This window comes from Bombina bombina, chromosome 2 (genome assembly GCF_027579735.1).
Source record: "Bombina bombina isolate aBomBom1 chromosome 2, aBomBom1.pri, whole genome shotgun sequence".
Taxonomy (NCBI): domain Eukaryota; kingdom Metazoa; phylum Chordata; class Amphibia; order Anura; family Bombinatoridae; genus Bombina; species Bombina bombina.
The window spans coordinates 1084828685-1084853742 of record NC_069500.1 but is presented as its reverse complement, the minus strand read 5'-3'; the positions used below and the strand labels follow the sequence as shown (position 1 = coordinate 1084853742).

Below are 25058 nucleotides of genomic sequence, written 5' to 3'. Positions count from 1 at the left end.
CGCAAAAAGATGAACATATTCTTCTATAGACTTCAATGGAGTGAGTATGTAAATACAAATATACACACATAAATACATCTGTACACACATGTGTATATATATATATATATATATATATATATATATATATATACACAGTTGTATGCAAAAGTTTAGGCACCCCTGACATTTTCCATTGTTTTCATTTATAAATGATTGGGTGTTTGGATCAGCAATTTCATTTTGATCTATCAAATAACTGAAGGACAAAGTAATATTTCAGTAGTGAAATGAGGTTTATTGGATTAACAGAAAATGTGCAATATGCATCAAAACAAAATTAGACCGGTGCATACATTTGGACACCCTTGTCATTATGTTGATTTGAATACCTGTAACTACTAGCACTGATTAATTGGAACACATAATTGGTTTTTGTGAGCCCATTAAGCCTTGAACTTCATAGACAGGTACATCCAATCATGAGAAAAGGTATTTAAGGTGGCCAATTGCAAGTTGTTGTTCTCTTTGACTCTCCTCTGAAGAGTGGCAACATGGGGGCCTCAAAACAACTCTCGAATGACCTGAAAACAAAGATTGTTCAACATTATGGTTTAGGGGAAGGCCACAAAAAGCTATTGCAGATATTTAAGCTGTCAGTGTCCACTGTGAGGAACATAGTGAGGAAATGGAAGACCACAGGCACAGTTCTTGTTAAGACCAGAAGCGACAGTCCAAGTAAAATATCAGAGAGGCAAAGGATGGTGAGAACGGTCAAAAACAGCCCACAGACCACCTCCAAAGATCTACAACATCATCTTGCTGCAGATGGTGTCACTGGGCATCGTTCAACAATTCAGCGCACTTTGCACAAGGAGAAGCTGTATGGGAAAGTGATGCGGAAGAAGCCTTTTCAACACACACGCCACAGAGTCGCTTGACGTGTGCAAATGCACATTTGGACAAGCCAGCTTCATTTTGGAAGAAGGTGCTGTGGACTGATGAAACAAAGATTGAGTTATTTGGTCATAACAAGGGGCGTTATGCATGGCAGCAAAAGAACACAGAGTTCCAAGACAAACACTTGCTACCCACAGTAAAATTTGGTGGATGTTCCATCATGTTGTGGGGCTGTGTGGCCAGTGCCGGTACTATGAATCGTGTTAAAGTTGAGGGTCACATGGATTCCACTCAATATCAGCAGATACTTGAGAATAATGTTGAGGAATCAGTCACAAAGTTGAAGTTATGCCGGGGCTGGATATTTCAACAAGACAACGACCCAAAACACTGCTCGAAATCTACTCTGGCATTTATGCAGAGGAAAAAGTACAATGTTCTGGAATGGCAATCCCAGTCCCTAGATCTGAATATCATTGAAAATCTGTGGGGTGATTTGAAACGGGCTGTCCATCAAACCTAACTGAACTGGAGATGTTTTGCAAGGAGGAATGGTCCAAAATACCTTCATCCAGAATCCAGACACTCATTACAGGCTATAGGAAGCGTCTAGAGGCTGTTATTTCTGCTAAAGGAGGTTCTACTAAATATTGATGCAATATTTCTGTTGGGGTGCCCAACTTTATGCACCTAATTTCGTTTGTATGCATATTGCCCATTTTCTGTTAATCCAATAAACCTCATTTCACTACTGAAATATTACTGTGTCCTTCATTTATTTCATAAATCAAAATGAAATTGCTGATCCAAACACCCAATTATTTATAAATGAACAACCTGGAAATTGTCAGGGGTGCCTAAACTTTTGCATACAACTGTGTATGTGTGTGTATATATACACAATACATACATGTCTATGCATGCATACATATGTTAAAGCCCTTTGAGGACATTTTTCTTCTTCAGACTCCTTATATCATCTATCTCTGAGACTTTATATATAAAAAAAAATGTATCTGACAGTGTTTATATGAGTGTAATTGTACTTACATGCCCTTATGTTGTATTTTATGCAACTTTTTTTTTTTTTTTTTCATGCCTTACCCTTTAGGCAAGCTTGTGCTAACCCGACGCTTATTAAATTTGATTGTGCTGGAGCTAACACATTTACTTTTAACTCGTAATACGCCCGCTATTTCCATTGTGCGTTAAAGGCAAAGAAAAATGCTATCGCTTGCGCGTTACAGTTACCGCAAAACTCCTAATCTAGGCCTAAGTTTATTTAAAATTATGTTCATTGCCTTTTGTTTCCCTAAATTTAGGGGACTAAGTATATAAAAAAAAAGTTTGTAGTTTTTATATATACAGTAGATATAAATTACCTAGTTAATCCTAAATATTATTTTCTAGCGTTTTGTTATTTAAAATTCATCAAAACATGTAATTGTTCAAATATTTACTGACAGTTGTGTATGTTTCTCCATACATGGTTATTGAAACCAGATATCTCTCCTATCTGCAATCCAGCTTTTTTCACTGTATATGTATATATATATATATATATATATATATATATATATATATATATATATATATATATATATTCTTTTTTTTCCCCTTTAGATTGTAAGCTCTCTTTTTCCCCTCTCTCTGCATAACTGAAAAAAAATGTTGTGAACTTCCTCAATTCAATGAGGTATAGCATGTTTGTGCTTTTTAATTTATTATTATTAATAATAATAATAATAATAATAATAATATAGTAGTAATCTGATAACCCTAAAATCATTAGTCTGTACTTTTGACACATTTGTTACACATTCATTACTTTGATATAAATTGTATATGTTCCTTTTTTATTACTTTGTTTGCTAGCATTCATTTATTTATTTTCCTTCTACAGCTTGGATCATCTTCCTCAGTACCTTTTTCATCTATATTCTCACAGCTCTTCATGACAGTTGTAGTTCCTCTTATAATTGGTCAGGTATGATTTTATATAATATTTATTTATTTATTGTTTGAAAACTTTTTATATGTTAAAGTCATTGCCCATTAATGTTTTATGTAATTTGTTTCCAACTTGCTTAAAAACCCAGATTTTTACGTATTGCGAACCTCTGTTGACCCTGCTACTTTCAACTATGGATTAAATGAGGTATAGCCCAGATATGGACTCCTTTTTCGCTCTCCATAGACAAGTCCAATATGTCAAACTTAAATGAACTTGCTCACTGAGCGGGTGTGGTACTAACAACCCCACATTACAAACTGTGTATCTCAGCTCAGTCTCTGACATTCTTTTCTTTATTTGCATTTATTTAGGGATATCTCTTTCTCTTGAAATCCTTTGTTGAAATGTAAGCCCTTTCCTTAACAGCATATTGAGGTAGACTCATGGTGTATGTATACAAATATATATAAAAAAAAAACAACAAAGCTGCTGAAATTTTATGGATAAAAGCTAAGTTTCAACAGAGGATACAAAGAGTAAGGGGTAAATTTGGAAATTGGAAAAAAAAATTCTTCCAATTGTACACTTTATCTGAATCATTTTTTTAAGTTTAATTAGGACTTCCATTTCCTTTTAATGTGTTTGAGGTATGTTAAAGGGACATTAAACAATAAGCGGGCACTCTATAATTAATCAGCGAGCTCGTGGTAGCAAGTAGCACTTATAAAATTAACCAGAGATCCATTCTCTGATTAATTTTATAAATCGGCCCCAAATAGCCCCAAAATACTAGTGTAGTCTATTAAAAAATAAAGATGGCAGTATCTTTATTTCTTTTACAAAGATATGACGAGTCCACGGATTTCATCCGTACTTGTGGGATATTAACCTCCTGCTAACAGGAAGTGGCAAAGAGCACCACAGCAGAGCTGTATATATAGCCCCTCCCCTTCCCCTCCACCCTCAGTCATTCTCTTTGCCTGTGTTATACTAGGAAGACATGGTAAAGTGAGGTGTTAATTTTAGTTTCTTCAATCAAGAAGTTTTTTATTTTAAATGGTACCGGTGCATACTATTTTCCTCACGGGGATATGGAAGAAGATTTCTGCCCTGAGGTTTGATGATCTTAGCATTTGTAACTAAGATCCATGCTGGATCCCACAAGACTTCTGAAGGTAACCATAAGACATCTTCAGTGTGGAGACCGGTTTCATGCTACAAGCAGCATTAAGGTATGTGCAGCCTTTTTTTCTGAGGAGACTTGGTGTACCAGGACTGGCTGGCATTATTTCCCTGTATGGGAATGGGGTAAGCAGTAAAACCTATTGTAATAAGAGGGGTGTTACTGGAGTCCCTATTTTAAATTTATCATTAGTTAATATTTGGGCATTATGTGACATGGGAGACAATATAAGAAACAATGTTTTATGTTTTATGTTTTTTATTTTTGGCACTTAAAACTTATTGGTTGTATGCTTGAGGGTTATATTGTGTGTGTATTTTTACTTTAGTGCAAAACTGCATTTCCATGCGGTGTTGTTTGGGCCTACTCTGACTTTTGACTTTAAGGGGCGGAGCCTATTTTGGCGCAATTTCTGCAGGCTTAGCAGCAGCAAACAATAACTCGGTGGCTCCTGGACTGTGTAGCTGGTCTGAAGGGTTGGAAACTTGATTCGAAGTACCCTGGGGGCAGGTAGGCGCCACAGCACAGCTGTATTATGTCAACTACCCTTACAGAGATATTGTCTAAATTACCAGTGTTGCAGGGTAAACGCAGTAGGTCAAGTATTAATGTAAATACTGAATCCTCTGATGCTTTATTAGCTATTTCCGATGTTCCCTCACAGTGCTCTGAGTTGGGGATCAGGGAATTACTGTCTGAGGGTGAACTTTCTGATTCAGGGAATGTTTTGCTTCAGATTCGGATGCTATGTCATTTAAATTTAAGCTTGAACACCTCCGCCTGTTGCTTAGGGAGGTTTTAGCAACTCTGGATGATTGTGATCCTATTGTGATTCCTCCAGAGAAATTGTGTAAAATGGATAAATATTTGGAAGTTCCTACTTACACTGATGTTTTTCCGGTTCCTAAGAGAATTTCGGAAATTATTAGTAAGGAATGGGATAGACCAGGTATACCGTTTTCTCCCTCTCCTAATTTTAAGAAAATGTTTCCTATATCAGATACCATTCGGGACTCATGGCAAACGGTCCCTAAGGTAGGGAGAGCTATATCTTCCCTAGCTAAGGGTACTACTATACCCATTGAGGATAGTTGTGCTTTCAAGAATCCTATGGATAAGAAATTAGAGGGTCTACTAAAGAAATTATTTGTTAATCAGGGATTTATTTTACAACCTATGGCTTGCATTGTTCCAGTAACTACTGCAGCAGCTTTTTGGTTTGAGGCTCTAGAAGAGTCTCTTAAGGTTGAGACTCCATTAGATGACATTCTAGATAGAATTAAGGCTCTTAAGCTAGCTAATTCTTTTTTTTACTGATGCCGCTTTTCAAATTGCTAAATTAGCGGCAAAAATGCAGGATTTGCTATTTTAGCACGTAGAGCATTGTGGCTCAAATCTTGGTCTGCTGATGTGTCATCAAAACATAAGCTTTTAGCTATTCCCCTTAAAGATAAGACCCTTTTTGGGCCAGAATTGAAGGAGATCATTTCTGATATTACAGGAGGTAAGGGCCATGCCCTACCTCAGGATAGGTCGTTTAAAATGAGGAGTAAACAGAATCATTTTCGATTCTTTCAGAACTTTAAAGGAGGACACCCCACTTCTTCTTCTTCCACAAAGCAGCATGAAGGGGTGGCCTCCGATCCGGGACCGGATCTAGTAAGGGGCAGACTTTCTTTCTTTGCTTAGGCTTGGGCAAGAGATGTTCAGGATTCCTGGGCACTAGAAATTGTGACCCACGGTTATCAATTGGAATTCATGGATTTTCTCCCAAAAGGGAGATTTCATCTTTCAAAATTATCTACAAACCAGATAAAGAGAGAGGCGTTCTTACGCTGTGTAAAAGACCTTTTTACTATGGGAGTAATCTGTCCTGTTCCAAAATTGGAACAGGGACAGGGGTTTTACTCAAACCTATTTGTGGTCCCCAGAAAAGAGGGAACGTTCAGACCCATTTTGGACCTCAAGTGTCTAAACAAATTTCTAAGAGTTCCATCATTCAAGATGGAGACAATTTGAATATTTTTGCGAATGATCCAGGAGGGTCAATTCCAGTCAGACAACATAACGACTGTGACATATGTCAATCATCAGGGGGGAACAAGGAGTTCCTTAGCAATGATAGAAGTATCCAAGATAATCAGTTGAGCAGAGGCCCACTCTTGTCATCTGTCAGCGATCTACATCCCAGGGGTAGAGAACTGGGAAGCAGATTTTCTAAGTCGACAGACTTTTCATCCGGGGGAGTGGGAACTTCACCCGGAGGTATTTGCCTCATTGATTCTCAGATGGGGCAGACCGGAATTGGATTTGATGGCATCTCGTCAGAATGCCAAGCTTCCAAGATACGGATCCCGGTCAAGGGATCCTCAGGCCGAACTGATAGATGCCTTGGTTGTTCAGCCTAGCTTATGTGTTTCCGCCGTTTCCTCTCCTCCCACACGTGATTGCTCGATTCAAACAGGAGAGAGCTTCAGTGGTCCTGATAATGCCTGCGTGGCCACGCAGGACTTGGTATGCGGATCTAGTGGACATGTCCTCTCTGCCACCATGGAAACTTCAGTTGAGACAGGACCTTTTCATTCAAGGTCCTTTCCAACATCCAAATCTAATTTCTCTGCAACTGACTGCGTGGAGATTGAACGCTTGATTGTTTTGAAGCGAGGATTCTCTGATTCAGTTATCAATACTTTGTTACAGGCTAGAAAGCCTGTCACTAGAAAGATCTATCATAAGATATGGCGTAAATATCTTTACTGGTTCCTTCCTAAGGTTGTTTCAAATAAGAATATTAATCAGGAAATGTTGTTCCTTCCTTGTGTCCTAATCCTTCTTCTAAGAAGGAGCGTCTGTTACATAACTTGGACGTGGTCTGTGCCTTAAAGTTTTACTTACAGGCAACTAAGGATTTCTGTCAATCATCTTCATTATTCATTGTTTATTCTGGAAAGTGTAGGGGTCAGAAAGCTACGACTACCTCTCTTTCTTTTTGGCTGAGAAGTATCATCCGCCTGGCATATGAGACTGCTGGACAGCAGCCTCCTGAAAGAATTACGGCTCATTCTACTAGGGCTGTGGCTTCCACATGGGCTTTTAAAAACAATGCATCTGTGGAACAGATTTGTAAGGCTGTGACTTGGTCGTCCCTTCACACTTTTTCCAAATTTTCCAAATTCCTGATAAATTACTTTCTTTTACGATATGACGAGTCCACGGCCCTCCCTGTTATTTTAAGACAGGTTTATTTTATTTTTTGAAAACTTCAGTCACCTCTGCACTTTTTTAGCCTTTCCTTTTCTCTTCCTATAACCTTCGGCCGAATGACTGAGGGTGGAGGGGAAGGGGAGGGGCTATATATACAGCTCTGCTGTGGTGCTCTTTGCCACTTCCTGTTAGCAGGAGGTTAATATCCCACAAGTAAGGATGAAATCCGTGGACTCGTCATATCGTAAAAGAAAGTAATTTATCAGGTAAGCATAAATTTAGTTTTTAGAATAAATTTACAGCACTAGGCAGCATTTTGGGGGTAAAGTTGGTGGGAGTGGGGCGTTAGAAAAAAAACGGCACTGAAAGTGCCGTTACATTGCGGTCTAGGGGAACTGTGTGTTCCCTGTAAATAGTTATGTATATGCTTATATACACATATATTTGTGTTAAAATTAATACATAAAAATATATGTATATCAGCATATACATATATATTTATATTTGCTGCCATCGCTGCCCGACTTACCCCCTTTACTGGTGATGACGTTCTGATGCCGTCTCTGATGGCATCAGAACGAGGCTCCCATAGGAGCCTATGGAAGCGCTCTCTTGTGAGCACAATGCTTCCTAGTGATGCGAACGCAAGGTTGCGTTCACATTGCTGTGAACTTGTAATACCAGCGCACATTAGCGTGCACTGGTATTACACAGTGGAGCGCAAATATTGCTTTCATTAAAGCAATAGTTAGCGCTCTACTTGTAAAACTAGATTTCAACATAATGGCACCCATGATTAAAACCTCCTACCTCCCTTCTCTCTCTTATTTTTTTTTCTTGGCCTCATAGGAGTTGGTTGAGAATAGAGGTCATTCCAGCTACTGGCTTATGGATTACAAATTGGTAGCTAAGACCTATGAGAGACCAGAGTACCTGGGGAGTAACCTTTACAAAGAAGAGAGAAAAGACTCTTCACAGCAGCTATATGATACTATGACATAGGAATACCCTGTTATGTGCACAGTATTTCCCTAAAGGAACTTAAGCCATAACCACCATCAGACCTGTGGTACTCAATACCTGCACTGGATGGGCTCTCTACTGAATATTGCTGCAAATGCATTGAGATAGATTGACATGCCTGGTAAGCCAGTGGAGGGGTGCTGCATAAGGTAAGTGAGTTTACACAGCACCCAGAGGCTATTTGTAAGTAATCTGACACAGGTACAGCATAGCCAGGGGGCTTTATCTGCTCTGCTCATGACACAATTTTTTCTCTCTCTATTAGATTCCTAATATTCCTATCATTGTTAGGAACATTGTCAGGGAAGCCTCTGACCCTTTGCAGCCCTCTGTCAACTCTGGGGGTACATTTGGGGGCACTTTTAGTTATTAGGTGTACAGCCTTCTGCTTAGTGCCGTGTGCGTTCTGTAGAGAAGGCTTCGGTTAGGCTGGGGGCCATATTTTATTACATTTTAAAGGGTTTTATGCTTGGTGCACAACTATTTCATAAAAAGTTATTTCTCCAACATTGGTGTGTCCGGTCCACGGCGTCATCCTTACTTGTGGGAATATCTCTTCCCCAACAGGAAATGGCAAAGAGTCCCAGCAAAGCTGGCCATATAGTCCCTCCTAGGCTCCGCCCACCCCAGTCATTCTCTTTGCCGTTGCACAGGCAACATCTCCACGGAGATGGTTAAGAGTTTTTTGGTGTTTAAATGTAGTTTTTTATTCTTCTATCAAGTGTTTGTTATTTTAAAATAGTGCTGGTATGTACTATTTACTCTGAAACAGAAAAGGATGAAGATTTCTGTTTGTGAGAGGAAGATGATTTTAGCAGACAGTAACTAAAATCGATTGCTGTTTCTACATAGGACTGTTGAGATGAAGTAACTTCAGTTGGGGGAAACAGTTAGCAGACTTTTCTGCTTAAGGTATGACTAGCCATATTTCTAACAAGACCATGTAATGCTGGAAGGCTGTCATTTCCCCTCATGGGGACCGGTAAGCCATTTTCTTAGTCAAGCAAACAGAATAAAGGGCTTAATATGGGCTATAAAACTGGTAGACACTTTTATGGGCTAAATCGATTGCTTTATTTGGACATTTTTATACATGTTTATGCTGATAATTCACATTTATAAACTTGGGGAACGTTTTTTAACGGCAGGCACTATGTTAGACACCTTTTCCAGTCAGGGAGGGCCTTCCCAGTTGTAGACTGAGCCTCATTTTCGCGCCATTACTGCGCAGTTGTTTTTGAGAGCAAGACATGCAGATGCATGTGTGAGGATCTGAAAGTAGCTGGAAAAGTTTCTAGAAGGCGTCATTTGGTATCGTATTCCCCTCTGGGCTTGGTTAGGTCGCAGCAAAGGCTATAGCTGGGACTGTATAGGGGTTAAATTTGTAAACGGCTCCGATTCCGTTATTTTAAGGGTTAAAGCTCTGAAAATTGGTGTGCAATACTCTTAATGCTTTAAGACACTGTGGTGAAATTTTGGTAATTTTTGAACAATTCCTTCATACTTGTTCACATATTCAGTAATAAAGTGTTTCTGTTTAAAATTTAAAGAGAGGGAAATTTCAGATTCAATGTGTCTCCCCATTTAAATCAGTAACGGTTTTGTTTTAAAACGTTTTTTGTGCTTTATTGACAAGTTTAAGCCTGTTTAACATGTCTGTGCCTTCGGATAAGCTATGTTCTAGGGAACTTTCAGACCGATTTTGGATTTGAAGATCCTAAACAAATTTCTCAGGGTACCATCGTTTAAGATGGAAACCATTCGAACGATTCTACCCACTATCCAGGAAGGTCAATTTATGACTACCGTGGATCTAAAGGATGCGTACCTACATATTCCTATCCACAAAGAACATAATCAGTTCCTAAGGTTCGCCTTTCTGGACAAACATTACCAGTTTGTGGCCCTCCCATTCAGGTTAGCCACTGCTCCAAGGATTTTCACAAAGGTACTAGGGTCCCTTCTAGCGGTTCTAAGACCGAGGGGCATTGCAGTAGTACCATACTTGGACCACATTCTAATACAAGCGTCGTCCCTGTCAACAGCAAAGGCTCATACAGACATCGTTCTGGCCTTTCTCAGATCACACGGATGAAAGGTGAACATAGAAAAAAGTTCTCTGTCTCCGTCAACAAGAGTTCCCTTTTTGGGAACAATAATAGATTCCTTAGAAATGAGGATTTTTCTGACAGAGGTCAGAAAGTCAAAACTTCTAAGCACTTGTCAAGTTCTTCATTCTGTTCCACGTCCTTCCATAGCGCAGTGCATGGAAGTAGTAGGGTTGATGGTTGCAGCAATGGACATAGCTCCTTTTGCATGAATTCATCTAAGACCATTACAACTGTGCATGCTCAAACAGTGGAATGGGGACTATACAGACTTGTCTCCAATGATTCAAGTAGATCAGAAGATCAGAGATTCACTCCGTTGGTGGCTGACCCTGGACCATCTATCCCAGGGAATGAGCTTCCGCAGACCAGAGTGGGTCATTGTCACGACCGACGCCAGTCTAGTGGGCTGGGGCGCGGTCTGGGAATCCCTGAAAGCTCAGGGACTATGGTCTCGGGAAGAGTCTCTTCTCCCGATAAACATTCTGGAACTAAGAGCGATCTTCAATGCTCTCAGAGCTTGGCCTCAGCTAGCAAAGGCCAGATTCATAAGATTCCAATTAGACAACATGACGACCGTTGCGTATATCAATCATCAGGGGGGAACAAGGAGTTCCCTGGCGATGAAAGAAGTGACCAAAATAATTCAATGGGCGGAGGATCACTCCTGCCACCTATCTGCGATCCACATCCCAGGTGTGGAAAACTGGGAAGCGGATTATCTGAGTCAGACATTCCATCCGGGGGAGTGAGAACTCCACCCGGAGATCTTTGCCCAACTAACTCAATTATGGGGCATTCCAGACATGGATCTGATGGCGTCTCGTCAGAACTTCAAGGTTCCTTGCTACGGGTCCAGATCCAGGGATCCCAAGGCGACTCTAGTAGATGCACTAGTAGCACCTTGGACCTTCAACCTAGCTTATGTATTTCCACCGTTTCCTCTCATTCCCAGGCTGGTAGCCAGGATCAAACAGGAGAGGGCCTCTGTGATCTTGATAGCTCCTGCGTGGCCACGCAGGACTTGGTATGCAGACCTGGTGAATATGTCATCGGTTCCACCATGGAAGCTACCTTTGAGACAGGACCTTCTTGTTCAGGGTCCATTCGAACATCCAAATCTGGTCTCCCTCCAGCTGACGGCTTGGAGATTGAACGCTTGATTCTATCAAAGCGTGGGTTTTCAGATTCTGTGATAGATACTCTGGTTCAGGCCAGAAAACCGGTAACTAGAAAGATTTACCATAAAATATGGAAAAGATATATCTGTTGGTGTGAATCCAAAGGATTCCCATGGAATAAGATAAAAATTCCTAAGATTCTCTCCTTTCTACAAGAACGTTTGGAGAAAGGATTATCTGCAAGTTCTCTAAAGGGACAGATCTCTGCTTTATCTGTCTTACTACACAAAAGACTGGCAGCTGTGCCAGATGTTCAAGCGTTTGTTCAGGCTCTGGTTAGGATCAAGCCTGTTTACAGACCTTTGACTCCTCCCTGGAGTCTAAATCTAGTTCTTTCAGTTCTTCAAGGGGTTCCGTTTGAACCTTTACATTCCATAGATATTAAGTTACTATCTTGGAAAGTTTTGTTTTTGGTTGCTATTTCTTCTGCTAGAAGAGTTTCAGAGTTATCTGCTCTGCAGTGTTCTCCGCCCTATCTGGTGTTCCATGCAGATAAGGTGGTTTTGCGTACTAAGCCTGGTTTTCTTCCAAAGGTTGTTTCTAACAAGTATATTAACCAGGAGATAGTTGTACCTTCTTTATGTCCGAATCCAGTTTCAAAGAAGGAACGTTTGTTACACAATTTGGGCGTAGTCCGTGCTCTAAAATTCTATTTAGAGGCTACAAAAGATTTCAGACAAACATCTTCTTTGTTTGTTGTCTATTCTGGTAAAAGGAGAGGTCAAAAAGCGACTTCTACCTCTCTTTTCTTTTGGCTTAAAAGCATCATCCGATTGGCTTATGAGACTGCCGGACGGCAGCCTCCTGAAAGAATCACAGCTCACTCCACTAGGGCTGTGGCTTCCACATGGGCCTTCAAGAACGAGGCTTCTGTTGACCAGATATGTAAGGCAGCAACTTGGTCTTCACTGCACACTTTTGCCAAATTTTACAAATTTGATACTTTTGCTTCATCGGAGGCTATTTTTGGGAGAAAGGTTTTGCAAGCCGTGGTGCCTTCCGTTTAGGTAACCTGATTTGCTCCCTCCCTTCATCCGTGTCCTAAAGCTTTGGTATTGGTTCCCACAAGTAAGGATGACGCCGTGGACCGGACACACCAATGTTGGAGAAAACAGAATTTATGCTTACCTGATAAATTACTTTCTCCAACGGTGTGTCCGGTCCACGGCCCGCCCTGGTTTTTTAATCAGGTCTGATGAATTATTTTCTCTAACTACAGTCACCACGGTACCATATGGTTTCTCCAATATTTTTCCTCCTGTCCGTCGGTCGAATGACTGGGGTGGGCGGAGCCTAGGAGGGATTATATGGCCAGCTTTGCTGGGACTCTTTGCCATTTCCTGTTGGGGAAGAGATATTCCCACAAGTAAGGATGACGCCGTGGACCGGACACACCGTTGGAGAAAGTAATTTATCAGGTAAGCATAAATTCTGTTTTTATTACTTCAGCACCGGCTTTACGCCCGGTGGTAGCTCCACCCCCTTAGTGTTCATGGCTATTTCTCCTCAATGCAGATAGATTTCAGTCTGGGCCAGATTTCACATTTTAATTCTAGTGCCTACCAGTCCCAGGAGTGGGGTAAGTACCCATACAGGGAGGAACTTAAGGGCTAATTTGATATACATCGGAGCTGTAGGGTTTACTGCTCTATGAAATATTTTAAGTTTCTGAGGGAGTGTTAACATAGTGCAGAGGGCTCAGGTTTTCTACAGGTTTTCTCTGTACTAATTCTTATATAGGGGTCATTGCATACTATATTATAAGTAAAGCAATGGAACAAAATGACTTCCCACTTATATCTTTAGATTCAGTTTCTGATATACCTCTTTCAACATTTTGCAATTCTGTTCCAGTATGCCAGGCTCATGAGTTTAATGTGCAAAATCCTTCCCCTCTGCCCCAAATTCCTGCTCTCCTACAGAGCTCTGACTCTGAGGATACAAACATTTCTAGCTTTGATGGGGAAGTGTCATCAGATGAACAGGGACCTTTTCCTGATCCTGAATATGACAATGCCTTTAGATTTATAGTGAAGCATAGCCACAACTTATTGAAGGAGGTTTTAAAGAATCTAGAAATTTCTGAGGAAAAGCCAGCTGAAAACAAACCTGTTAATCAGTTAAATATTGTTTTCAAAGCAAAAATTCCACAGGTGTTTCAGGTCTCTGACTATTTTGCCAAGGAATTTAAAAAGCCTGGTGTGACTTTTGCTCCTTCCATTAGATTTAGGTAAATGTACCCCATTCCAGAACAGAATGTGGAAATGTGGAAAACGATTCCTAAGGTTGATGGAACTATTTCCACTCTCTCTACGACTATTCCTATGGAGGATGGCACTTTTACTTAGACCAGCAGTCTCTCTCACCTGTGTGGCTGCATCAGGAACACTATGGTGTGACTCTCTAGACAAAATGTTGGCAGACAATTCCTTTACTAAGGATTTGTGAAATTGCATTAAGTCCCTTAAAATGGCTCAAGCATTTATGTGTGATGCTGTGATGGACATTATCAAGATCAATGTCAAAAATATGTCTATGGGAGTGCCTGCTAGGAAATCCTTATGTTTAAAATCTTGTTCAGCAGACATGATATCTAAGCATAGACTGATGACTCTTCCCTTCCAGGGGAAGATTCTATTCGGCTCAGACTTGGACTCCATTATAAAGACAGTTACTGATGGGAAAGGAGCCTTTCTTCCTAAGGATATAAAATCCAAAGTAAAGAACAGAGAAGGAAATCAGTTTCCTTCCTTTCGCTCCTTAGGAGATCAGAAGTTTTCCTCTTCCCAGAAATCTGTGCCCTCCAAGTTGATCTGGAAGCATGGTTCTTCTTGGGCAAAGAACAAACAGTTCAAATAAATATTTTGGTACTTCGGGCTATTTTTCAAGCTGTTCAGGCCTAGCATCTATTGAAGGAGGAAAAATGTATCCGTTTCCAGTTGGACAACATCACAGCAGTGGCCTTTAGAATTAATCAAGGAGGTACCCACAGTTCACTGGCCATGCAGAAAGTGTCTCAGATTCTGTCCTGGGGAGAGAGGAATCAGTGCTTCCTGTCAGCTATTCACATACCAGGTGTTATCAACTGGCAGGTGAATTACCTCAGCTGTCAATCGGTTCATCCAAGAGAATGGTCTCTTCATCAGGACATATTCAATCATTTAGTAATCAAATGGGGCCTACTGGACATCGATTTGAAGGCTTCCCGCATAAATCACAAACTTCCAAAGTATTGTGCAATATCAAGAGATCCAAGGCCTCACGATAAAAGCCTTGCTATGCCCATTGGAGTTTCAGCTAGCATACCTATTTCCTCTGTTCTTCTTTCAAGAGTCTTTACACAGATCAAACAAGAGTCAGCATCAGTAATTTGAATTGGTCCAGCCTGGCCCCACAGGACATGGTATGTGGATCTAGTGCAGATGTCCTCATCTCCTCCATGGCTTCTTCTTCTAAGACAAGACCTGTTATAACAAGGTCCTCTTTTCCATCAGGATCTCAAATCTTTAAATTTAACGCTGTGGAGGTTGAATGCCTAGTTTTGAGACATAGAGGATTCTCTGATTCTGTGATTGACACTGATACAGGCTAGGAAACCTGTAACTCAAAGGATTTACCGCAAGATTTGGAAAGCATATTTTGTGTGATGCTCTTCTAAAGGATTCTCTTGGTGTTCCTTTTGAATCCCTAGAAATCTTCAGTTCTTACAGGATGGCCTTGACCAGGGTTTATCAGCTAGTTCCCTGAAAGGTCAGATGTCTGCTTTATCTGTTTTTTTTCCATAGGAAGTTGGATACACTTCCTGATGTTCAGACCTTTGTCCAGGCTTTAGTTAGAATTAGGCCAGTTGTAAAACCTATTTCTAATCCCTAGAATTTGAACTTAGTGTTTTCAGTACTTCAATGTCCTACCCTTGAACCAATTCACTCAATTGACATAAAACTATTGTCTTGGTAGGTCATTTTCTTGTTAGCAATCTCTTCTGCAACAAGAGTTTCTGAATTGGCAGCATTATTTTTTCATCCTCCATTTTTTATTTTTCACAAGAAAAGGCTGTACTTTGTACCTAATGTGATTTTCTACAGATAACCTTGATCAAGAATTTGTTGTGTCCAGATCCGACTAACTCTAAGGAAAGATTGGATGTGGTCAGAGCTTTGAAGTTCAATCTCCAAGCTACTAAATAGTTCAGAAAAAACTTGTAGTTTGTTTGTCTGTTTCTCTGGGACTCATAAATGGCAAAAAGCTACTAAGGAAGCATTGGCATCTTGGCTTAAACAAGTTATTCACAAAGCTTACTTGGTGGCCACCTCCTAAAGTATTACAGCTTACTCGACTAGAGCAGTGGCAACATCATGGGCCTTTAAGAATGATGCATCTTTGGAGCAGAATTGCAAAGATGTCACATGGTCTTCTCTGCATACTTTTTCTAAATGTTAAAATTGTAATATTTTTTCGCAAGCAGCTTTTAACAGGAAAGTCTTTCATGCCACGGTGTCAGCTATATGGAACTGTCAGAGAACATTTTTTTCCCACCCTTTCCGTAACATAGACCATCTGCTTGGGTATTAATCCCATATATTATGGAGGACTGTGGAAAATCATCATCACTTTACGAAAGAAAGCTAAATTTATGCTTACCTGATAAATTCTTATCTTCTAGAATGATGACTGTCCACATGCCGCGCCCGCTTCCTTTTGGGCGACAGTTCTAATGACACCTCTATAAACCCTGCTTTGCGTTTCCTACTTTTCTTTTTCTATTCTCTACTCGGCTATACATAAAACTAAGAGAGAGGTGGGAGGGTTTTAAAGCTCTTGTATGGGTTCTTGACCTCCCCCTAGTGGCAGGAAATATATCCCATATGTTATGGAGGACTGTGGACCATCATCATTCCGAAAGAAAATAATTTATCAGAAAAACATACATTTTAGTTTTCCCCTTAAAAATTGATTAGGTCTAATAATCCCTTGGAAGTTTGTCAATTTTACAGTTTCAGGATTTATGTTATGATTGTTTTTTTTCATGTACTTTATATCCATTAAAAATATTGTTAACATTAGCCTGTGTTTACATCATGCCTTTTCCCTGAGCAATATTTAGAAATATTAAATTAAAGTCAACGCTAGGGTTGACTGTTGAAACAAATAAAGGGCACTTTCATTCATGAAGTATAAGATACTTCATGCAGAAAGTGCCTTTATTCATTTCAACCATTCGCCGTTCTTAGCTGCTATGGCAGCCCACGGCCAAAAACATTTTTTTGCTAAGAGGTGACGTTTTCACCTCTTAGCCAATAGCTGTGCGGTAAATCCGGTTTGGCGCCCAAAAACACTATGGTTGACTTTCACTTTAAATAAATTTGACATTCTTGCTTTTGAGCGCCCATAATGAGCATTTCATATATAGCATTTCCTGCTGTTTAACATGTTTTCTGTAAATAAAATAGCGCATTAGTTCCATTTTGGTTAGAATTGCTTTGCTATTAATGATAAAGCTGTTTTAGTCAATAGGCAAAATGGAAACCGCAGGATAAAATTGCGGGTGACAGATAAGATTCTACACACATCCAAGTTATCCTCTGGAGGGGTCTAATGAACGGCCTCTTGCTCAAAGCTCTGCAGATGTCACCAGCAATGTTAGTCCAACATCATGTATATTTAATTAGTTTTCAGATCATCAATATTACATAGTAATTCAGGCGACATATTCAGAAAAAAAAAGTTGAATTACATTTTAGCTATTTTTATATAAATAAATAAATATATATATATATAATTGGTAATAACAATTTTATTGAAAATAACAACAAAAAAACTTGTAAATGATTTATTTGTAATAGGTATTGTGTGCATACATTTTCTACCATGCATATAAAAAGCTTATTTAAATACTTTTTAAAGATAAAATGGAAACTAAGTCTAAAAGTAATACTTGAGGACAGAGAAGTTATTTGTAAGTAATCTGGTATTCTTCTGTGATGCAGAAATAGTTATAATGTTTTAAGAGGGGTAAAAGGAATAGTTATATTTACGTTACTTTTGATAACAACATTACAGAAATAACTGGCTTTTGAGTTCACGGGGCTGAATGGGTTAAACAACATCCAACAGCACCATTGATAGTCACTGCAGTATGTTATTTCCCTTATGCTTTCATGCCGTCTCCTTTTCTTGCACATAAGTGCTTGTGACAGACCTTTATTTTATGTTTTATATTAAAGAGCAATTTATGATTAAATGTTAATGACATAGAATTTTCACAGTGCTCCCGTATATTCTACGAGTTTGAACATTTTTCAAAGAAGCACACCAAAACCCACTGTTTTCCATGAATAAATAATAAAAAGCATGTCTGTACATTATCATTCATGCATTCTCTAGTTACTCGGCCAATGTTTAACCCTTGTTCTGCAAAACGGCTCCAATAATTAATTGGCATTTGCCATGCTTTGTACATCAGTGTCATTAGCCATTACTCATTAGTGCAAAAAAAATCATCATAGTAATGTTAGAAGCTAATAAATCATAGGCATTCACTTGAACAGCAAACAGTGATTGAAGCAAAACATTTTTTTACAGATTGCCAGCAGCTGCATTTGATATTTTTTAGATTTTGTTGTGGCACTAGCCCTAGAATGGATTTCCTAAAGGGTTAAATAGGGTGGCACAACATCAAAGAGAAGCCCCAAAAAGCTTACCCAACATTTGTGCCTACCATTTTCTCCACAACCTTCTCTTTCTGACTCTTCTTCTTTCTTTCTCTGTCTGTGATCTATCTTCATTTTCTTTCTTTACCATCTCTCTCTGCCTTCCTCATTATTTTTGTGTAATACTAAGAAATACTGTAATGTCGCTAATATAGGCTTGTATTGCACTCTCTATTAAACCTATATCTTGGATCATTTTCATATCTTAACTTAGTCCAACCAAAAGCCTTTTTCTCCAGGACAATGTCAAGAACAGTAAAAGAGATAATGCAGATTACAATATTATTCACACAAGCATAATGCCATCTTAGTTAAAGGGCCATTATACACTCATTTTTCTTTGCATAAATGTTTTCTAGAAGATCAATTTATATAGCCCATAAAGTTTTTTTTGTTTTTTTAAATGTATAGTTTTGCTTATTTTTAAATAACATTGCTCTGATTTTCAGACTCCTTACCAAGCCCCAAAGTTTTATGTGAATACCGTCAGCTACCTTCTCCAGCTTGCTCCTGTTTGTGTAAAGGGTCTTTTCATATGCAAAAGAAGGGGGAGGGGGGGAGTGTCTTATTTCCCATTTGCAGTGGGCTTTCCAGCTACCTTTTCAACAGAGGTAAACTGAGAGCTTCTAAGTAAGTCTTTAAACCATTTTATACTGGCTTTGTATATCAGTATCTGTGCATCTTATTCTTTATAGTAGTGTCTATTACATGCAGTTATATGAAAATGAGTGTATACTGTCCCTTTAATAAACATTAAACTAATATGTTTCACATGTAATACCTTTGAGTTAAAACCATTAACCTAACCCTCCAGATTTGTTGGCTTGCTCAGCACTTTAACACTAACTTTTTTCAATATCAGTTTCCTATTGGATAAACCAAGGCACCATATTGACCTCCAAATCAATGCCTAATGTAAATAGGTTTATAAAGTTACAAAACTATTATTATTATCATTATTAGTAATGCACAACTTTATCATCCTCCAACTGTAGGGACATCATTATAGTATTAATTCAACCTTTTTCAAACACTTGGCTATTAGTATAGAATGTAGTTGGACTTTTTTGAGATTCTTAAAATAGAAGATACAAATCTACAAAACTATTTTTAGTGTCATATAAGCCTTCTGCATGACTCTCCTCTTTTTGCCAGTTACAGAAATTTTAGTGTGTGATTTGAAACAGCCCTTGTACTAAAATGCAGACTTGGATTTGACACTGATTTGTTTATGTGTATCTGTTGTGATCATTGGTGGCTTATTTTTTTATTACAATTTCTGGTACAAGCCTAAACTAAAAGTTTAATATCCTAAAGGGAAGAAGTAACTGATGCTTGTCAAGAAAAGAAAATGGTGCCTATTCTTACTTTCATGCTGAAGATAATTTTTATGTAGAAACAGAAGTTTGAAGTTAAGCATGTTTTGTTTCTCCAACATAGGTGTGTCCGGTCCATGGCGTCATCCTTACTTGTGGGATATTCTCTTCCCCAACAGGAAATGGCAAAGAGCCCAGCAAAGCTGGTCACATGATCCCTCCTAGGCTCCGCCTACCCCAGTCATTCTCTTTGCCGTTGTACAGGCAACATCTCCACGGAGATGGCTTAGAGTTTTTTGATGGTAGCGGCAATGGACATAGTTCCTTTTGCGCGCATTCATCTTAGACCATTACAACTGTGTATGCTCAGTCAGTGGAATGGGGACTATACAGACTTGTCTCCGAAGATACAAGTAAATCAGAGGACCAGAGACTCACTCCGTTGGTGGCTGTCCCTGGACAACCTGTCACAAGGGGTGACCTCCCGCAGACCAGAGTGGGTCATTGTCACGACCGACGCCAGTCTGATGGGCTGGGGCGCGGTCTGGGGATCCCTGAAAGCTCAGGGTCTTTGGTTTCGGGAAGAATCTCTTCTACCGATAAATATTCTGGAACTGAGAGCGATATTCAATGCTCTCAAGGCTTGGCCTCAGCTAGCGAGGGCCAAGTTCATACGGTTTCAATCAGACAACATGACGACTGTTGCGTACATCAACCATCAGGGGGGAACAAGGAGTTCCCTGGCGATGGAAGAAGTGACCAGAATCATTCAATGGGCGGAGACTCGCTCCTGCCACCTGTCTGCAATCCACATCCCAGGAGTGGAAAATTGGGAAGCGGATTTTCTGAGTCGTCAGACATTGCATCCGGGGGAGTGGGAACTCCATCCGGAAATCTTTGCCCAAATCACTCAACTGTGGGGCATTCCAGACATGGATCTGATGGCCTCTCGTCAGAACTTCAAGGTTCCTTGCTACGGGTCCAGATCCAGGGATCCCAAGGCGACTCTAGTAGATGCACTAGTAGCACCTTGGACCTTCAAACTAGCCTATGTATTCCCGCCGTTTCCTCTCATCCCCAGGCTGGTAGCCAGGATCAATCAGGAGAGGGCGTCGGTGATCTTGATAGCTCCTGCGTGGCCACGCAGGACTTGGTATGCAGATCTGGTGAATATGTCATCGGCTCCACCATGGAAGCTACCTTTGAGACGAGACCTTCTTGTTCAAGGTCCGTTCGAACATCCGAATCTGGTCCCACTCCAGCTGACTGCTTGGAGATTGAACGCTTGATCTTATCAAAGCGAGGGTTCTCAGATTCTGTTATTGATACTCTTGTTCAGGCCAGAAAGCCTGTAACTAGAAAAATTTACCACATAATTTGGAAAAAATATATCTGTTGGTGTGAATCTAAAGGATTCCCTTGGGACAAGGTTAAGATTCCTAAGAGTCTATCCTTCCTTCGAGAAGGATTGGAAAAAGGATTATCTGCAAGTTCCTTGATGGGACAGATTTCTGCCTTGTCTGTGTTGCTTCACAAAAAGCTGGCAGCTGTGCCAGATGTTCAAGCCTTTGTTCAGGCTCTGGTTAGAATCAAGCCTGTTTACAAACCTTTGACTCCTCCTTGGAGTCTCAACTTAGTTCTTTCAGTTCTTCAGGGGGTTCCGTTTGAACCCTTACATTCCGTTGATATTAAGTTATTATCTTGGAAAGTTTTGTTTTTGGTTGCAATTTCTTCTGCTAGAAGAGTTTCAGAATTATCTGCTCTGCAGTGTTCTCCTCCTTATCTGGTGTTCCATGCAGATAAGGTAGTTTTACGTACTAACCTGGTTTTCTTCCAAAAGTTGTTTCTAACAAAAACATTAACCAGGAGATAGTCGTGCCTTCTCTGTGTCCGAAACCAGTTTCGAAGAAGGAACGTTTGTTGCACAATTTGGATGTTGTTCGCGCTCTAAAATTCTATTTAGATGCTACAAAGGATTTTAGACAAACATCTTCCTTGTTTGTTGTTTATTCTGGTAAAAGGAGAGGTCAAAAAGCAACTTCTACCTCTCTCTCTTTTTGGATTAAAAGCATCATCAGATTGGCTTACGAGACTGCCGGACGGCAGCCTCCTGAAAGGATCACAGCTCCTTCCACTAGGGCTGTGGCTTCCACATGGGCCTTCAAGAACGAGGCTTCTGTTGATCAGATATGTAGGGCAGCGACTTGGTCTTCACTGCACACTTTTACCAAATTTTACAAGTTTGATACTTTTGCTTCTTCTGAGGCTATTTTTGGGAGAAAGGTTTTGCAAGCCGTGGTGCCTTCCATTTAGGTGACCTGATTTGCTCCCTCCCTTCATCCGTGTCCTAAAGCTTTGGTATTGGTTCCCACAAGTAAGGATGACGCCGTGGACCGGACACACCTATGTTGGAGAAAACAGAATTTATGTTTACCTGATAAATTACTTTCTCCAACGGTGTGTCCGGTCCACGGCCCGCCCTGGTTTTTTAATCAGGTCTGATAATTTATTTTCTTTAACTACAGTCACCACGGTATCATATGGTTTCTCCTATGCAAATATTCCTCCTTAACGTCGGTCGAATGACTGGGGTAGGCGGAGCCTAGGAGGGATCATGTGACCAGCTTTGCTGGGCTCTTTGCCATTTCCTGTTGGGGAAGAGAATATCCCACAAGTAAGGATGACGCCGTGGACCGGACACACCGTTGGAGAAAGTAATTTATCAGGTAAACATAAATTCTGTTTTCTTATGTTTTCAGTGTTATTCTGGCTTGTCCCAAATTTGCAAATTAGCCATATTATTATAAAGTATGGACAACTTTCATTTTTGTACAAAGGGGGGGGGGTGCTGTGTCTGCTGCCTGAATGGTGTTTTCTGGGATTTGATAATCTAGTTCCTGTTTTTTCTTTGTGTTTTTTTTCTTGTGTGTGCCATCCTTGCATCCTTAACTCTCAGAAGTAGGATACAATAGAACTAACTGTCCTAACCCAAGTTATTCTCACTCCCCCAAATGACACACATATGATAATGTTTGTCAAGGTCAGGAGAATTGTTTCTATGAATTGAAGGTGTGTGTGTGTATATGTGTGTGTGTGTGTGTGTATGTGTATATATATATATATATATATATATATATATATATATATATATATATATATATATATATATATACAATCATATATATGTGTGTATGTATGTATATGTGTGTGTATGTGTGTGTGTATATATATATATATATATATATTTATATATATACGTTTGTGTATGTATATATATATATGTGTGTGTGTGTTTGTTTATGTGTGTGTGTGTGTGTGTGTGTGTGTGTATATATATATATATATATATATATATATATATATATATATATATATATAGTCCATGCACAAAGTGTGACAGCACCACAATACAAAATTTTCTTTAAAGGTGAAAAATTCTCTCTTTATTAGGATATCACAACCTTAAAAAAGCGACGTTTCGGACCTACATGGTCCTTAATCATGCATAGTTAAAAACAATTCAACACACATTTAAAAAGCTTCCATCCAGAAACTGTATTTAATTCTAGAAAAACATAGTAAGGGGAGTAGGCTGTATCTATATCTAGAAAAAGTCCTGGGCCCCCAATTTAGGCACAGTTTAACCTGTTTAAAGGATTGAAAATGCAGACCCTTAAATTACATATTAAGAAGCTTAGAAAGGAAGAAGATTGTAGAGACCAAATAAGTAACTACACAAAAGACAGGGATTTCAGCATTTTCATTTTAATTGGTTACAATAACCTTGACATAAATCCCTATCAGGGAAAATACAAGACGGTACAGCATAGCTCCCGCAAGCCTATACCAGATAGAAACCCTGATACTGGCTTTTTTCTGGGAACCACATATAAAAGATGCACAGAGAACAAGGGTCACACAGACCTAGGACATCAAGTTCACAACATTCACACATTCAGTCAAAAATACTTAAATCCACAGACAACACCTGCAGCTCTGCACTAATCGGCCAACTTGTTAATCTATGAGGATCTATGTTTGTTAGAAAGTGAACACAGCTGTAATGAATTAGTTCAAAGTTGAATTTGTATTTAATTATATACCCAGGAGTCGGTTACTTCGTACAAAGAGGATAGTTAAGGACCAAAAGATATTGCCAGACAGATTAAGATCTATGGGCAATAAATTCATTCAAAGAGGTTACCCAAAAGAGATCATTACAAAGAGTATTGAGGAATTGGATAGAAAGCAAGTTAAAAAGAAGAATGACCCAAATAGATTAGTTTTTGCTATGGAATACAGTAATAGAAGTAATGATGTCTTCAAAATAGTGAGAAAACACTGGCACTTATTGTCTAAATACAATCCAGAAGTGGAATCCTTCAAATTGCCTCCTATGCCATCATATAGACGGGTAAAAAAATCTTAGGGTTAACCTTGTTAAAGCAGATGTGGGTACCATTAAACCATCTAGTACTAATTATCTGACTACACCTAATAAGGGGTGCTACCCCTGTTTACATTGTGCTCAATGCAATTCAATTATAAAAGGAAAATTCCTAGCACAAAATGATAAAAGGAAACAATATATAATTAATGGATTGTATACGTCAAACTAACTATGTAATTTATCTACTTAAGTGTCCATGTGGGCTTTGCTATATTGGCGAGACCACCCAGGCCGCCAGGGATAGATTTAGTCAACATAAAACATCTATTAAATCAAAGGACATGTCATTACTAGTATCTGCACACTTTACACATATGGGACATACAGTTAGTCAGCTCCGGTTTCAAGTAATAGACCACATCCCCATACACAGGAGAGGGGGGTAACAGGGAGTTAAAATTGAAACAAAAAGAGGTATGGTGGATTAAGCGTTTGAATACATTACACCCTTATGGTCTGAATAGGGATTATGATTTGTATTTGTTTTTATAAATTAAAAAAATAGCATGGTATATACTCTGGTGCCACTAGAGGTCACTAATAAAAGGAATTTCACAATACCTGGACAGGTATGAGTTAACCCAATTAGCATTGGAAGTTGAAACCTGATTGGCCCAGATACCCTTTTTAAATGTGTGTTTAATTGTTTTTAACTATGCATGATTAAGGACCATGTAGGTCCAAAACGTCGCTTTTTTAAGGTTGTGATATCCTAATAAAGAGAGAATTTTTCACCTTTAAAGAAAATTTTGTATTGTGGTGCTGTCACACTTTGTGCATGGACTGTATACATTGGAGTCTTGCTGATACTCCACAGTGACGAGCACACAGTTTGGAAAATATCTATGATATATGGTGCTGGACTCAAAATATATATATATATATATATATATATGTGTGTGTTTGTGTATGTATGTATATATATCAGAAGAGAGAGAGCCACACTCCTGAGCTAGAACAAAAGCTAGAATAAATTCCATGCCTGTTCATTTCCATTGCAACTCAGGGTGCACACTCTTTTAGCACACTATGCCTTTTCACAGAGAAAAA

At 39.3% G+C, this 25058-nt stretch overlaps 1 protein-coding gene across 2 annotated transcripts in view; it reads left to right on the top strand.

Annotated features, from left to right (window-relative positions):
* The window catches only part of SLC10A7 (solute carrier family 10 member 7), a 712691-nt gene that overhangs the window by 489916 nt on the left and 197717 nt on the right, over positions 1-25058 (top strand). For both annotated transcript variants that reach the window (XM_053703716.1, XM_053703715.1), the window contains exon 7: positions 2783-2866. In XM_053703716.1, the coding sequence (XP_053559691.1) occupies positions 2783-2866 (84 nt within the window). The remainder of the gene's footprint in view (positions 1-2782; positions 2867-25058) is intronic.